This window comes from Theobroma umbraticum, unplaced genomic scaffold, assembly GCF_002168275.2.
Source record: "Theobroma umbraticum cultivar Fairchild unplaced genomic scaffold, ASM216827v3 scaffold_30.0, whole genome shotgun sequence".
NCBI lineage: Eukaryota > Viridiplantae > Streptophyta > Magnoliopsida > Malvales > Malvaceae > Theobroma > Theobroma umbraticum.
Window position 1 is genome coordinate 4,305,297 of NW_018397254.1, and position 1,302 is coordinate 4,306,598.

General features: G+C 36.9%; 1 protein-coding gene across 1 annotated transcript in view; it reads right to left on the bottom strand.

The window, feature by feature from the left end:
• The window catches only part of LOC110423309 (7,8-epoxymelianol synthase CYP88A108-like), a 5,215-nt gene that overhangs the window by 2,887 nt on the left and 1,026 nt on the right, over positions 1 to 1,302 (bottom strand). Inside the window, exons 3-6 of the mRNA XM_089784919.1 lie at positions 622 to 908; positions 406 to 495; positions 226 to 304; positions 19 to 137 (exon numbers count right to left, since the gene is read on the bottom strand). Of these exons, the coding sequence (XP_089641045.1) occupies positions 19 to 137; positions 226 to 304; positions 406 to 495; positions 622 to 908 (575 nt within the window). The remainder of the gene's footprint in view (positions 1 to 18; positions 138 to 225; positions 305 to 405; positions 496 to 621; positions 909 to 1,302) is intronic.

Below are 1,302 nucleotides of genomic sequence, written 5' to 3' on the forward strand. Positions count from 1 at the left end.
GGGAAGTTTTAACCATACAGTTAAACTTACCTCCCATCTTGCAGGTATGAATTCCTTTGGGTTTGAGTAAACTTCAGGGTCCATGTGAACACCCCGGTTCCAAACCAGAACCTTCCAGCCTTTTGGTATCAGGTAACCTGGAGAAAATCCCTTTCACTTGGTGATACTGACAATAAGAAAGAGGATATATTGACTTGGGAATTTAAGGGGAAATGAATCACTAACCATTGATGTTAACATCAACTTTTGCCTCTCGGAAATTGGAAAAGGATAGACTAGTCCTTCTCAGTGTCTCATCAATCACCTAAAAATCAAACAAATCCGTTTCGTCACTCATAGTAAATCTTGACATTTGAGTACACGTTTTTTGTGAAGTAAACAAATCAGAAAGGAAGCACGCGTAACCTTTCGAAGATAATGCATTTCTCTAATATCTTTAAGAGTCAAACCCTTTTGTGTACTTGGTCTTTTCTTCAAGATTTGGTCTTGCTCTTCCTGAAAATGGGTAATTTAGTGAAAAAAAATCCGTTAAACAAGTGGGCTTAGGATCCAAGATGGACCTTTAAGAAAAATCACAGTTTTGACAATTAACAAAAATGGTAATCAAGGCTGGAATCCCACCTTAGCCTTTTGCAATATTTCTGGATGGTCATGCAGATAAATGATTGCCCACATAGCTGCATGGGCTGAGCTTTCATGACCAGCTAACAAGAACATGAGCAGTAAATCAATTATATCCTCATCCTGCAACTTCTGGCCATGCTCATCTTCAATGTCCATGAGTAGATCAATCATTCCTCTCTTTTCATTTGGGTCATTAACTTGACTTTTGGATCTCCTGTCGTCTAGGACACCTTGGAGGATCTTAACCAGCGTATTCCTTGCCTGGTACATCAAAATTTTCACAATTAAGTCTTCACTTGTCAATTCGGATAAACAATTTAGAAATAAGTTATGTTCTTTAACAACAATATTTTGTGGTATATATTGACATAATAAATGACTTGATAAAAGAAATACGACAAGGAAAATAAATGCTGTGGCCATCACTCCTCTAAAGGAATGACAAATTGATATATATGTAGATGTCTACATAGAAGATTCATGAATTCGGAATGTTTAGAAGTACTAGACTTTTAATGTGTGGTTAGGTTCTTGGGTTTGACAAAGCTGTCATTGACGTTCTATTCTGTCTTCATCTATATTGGAAATCTCGACCATTTTACCGTTTAATTAATGGCTTGAGAGGCGTGTGATTTGTGCACATAAGCATGCAGAAGCTTCTTTTTATTCTGGAGAAAC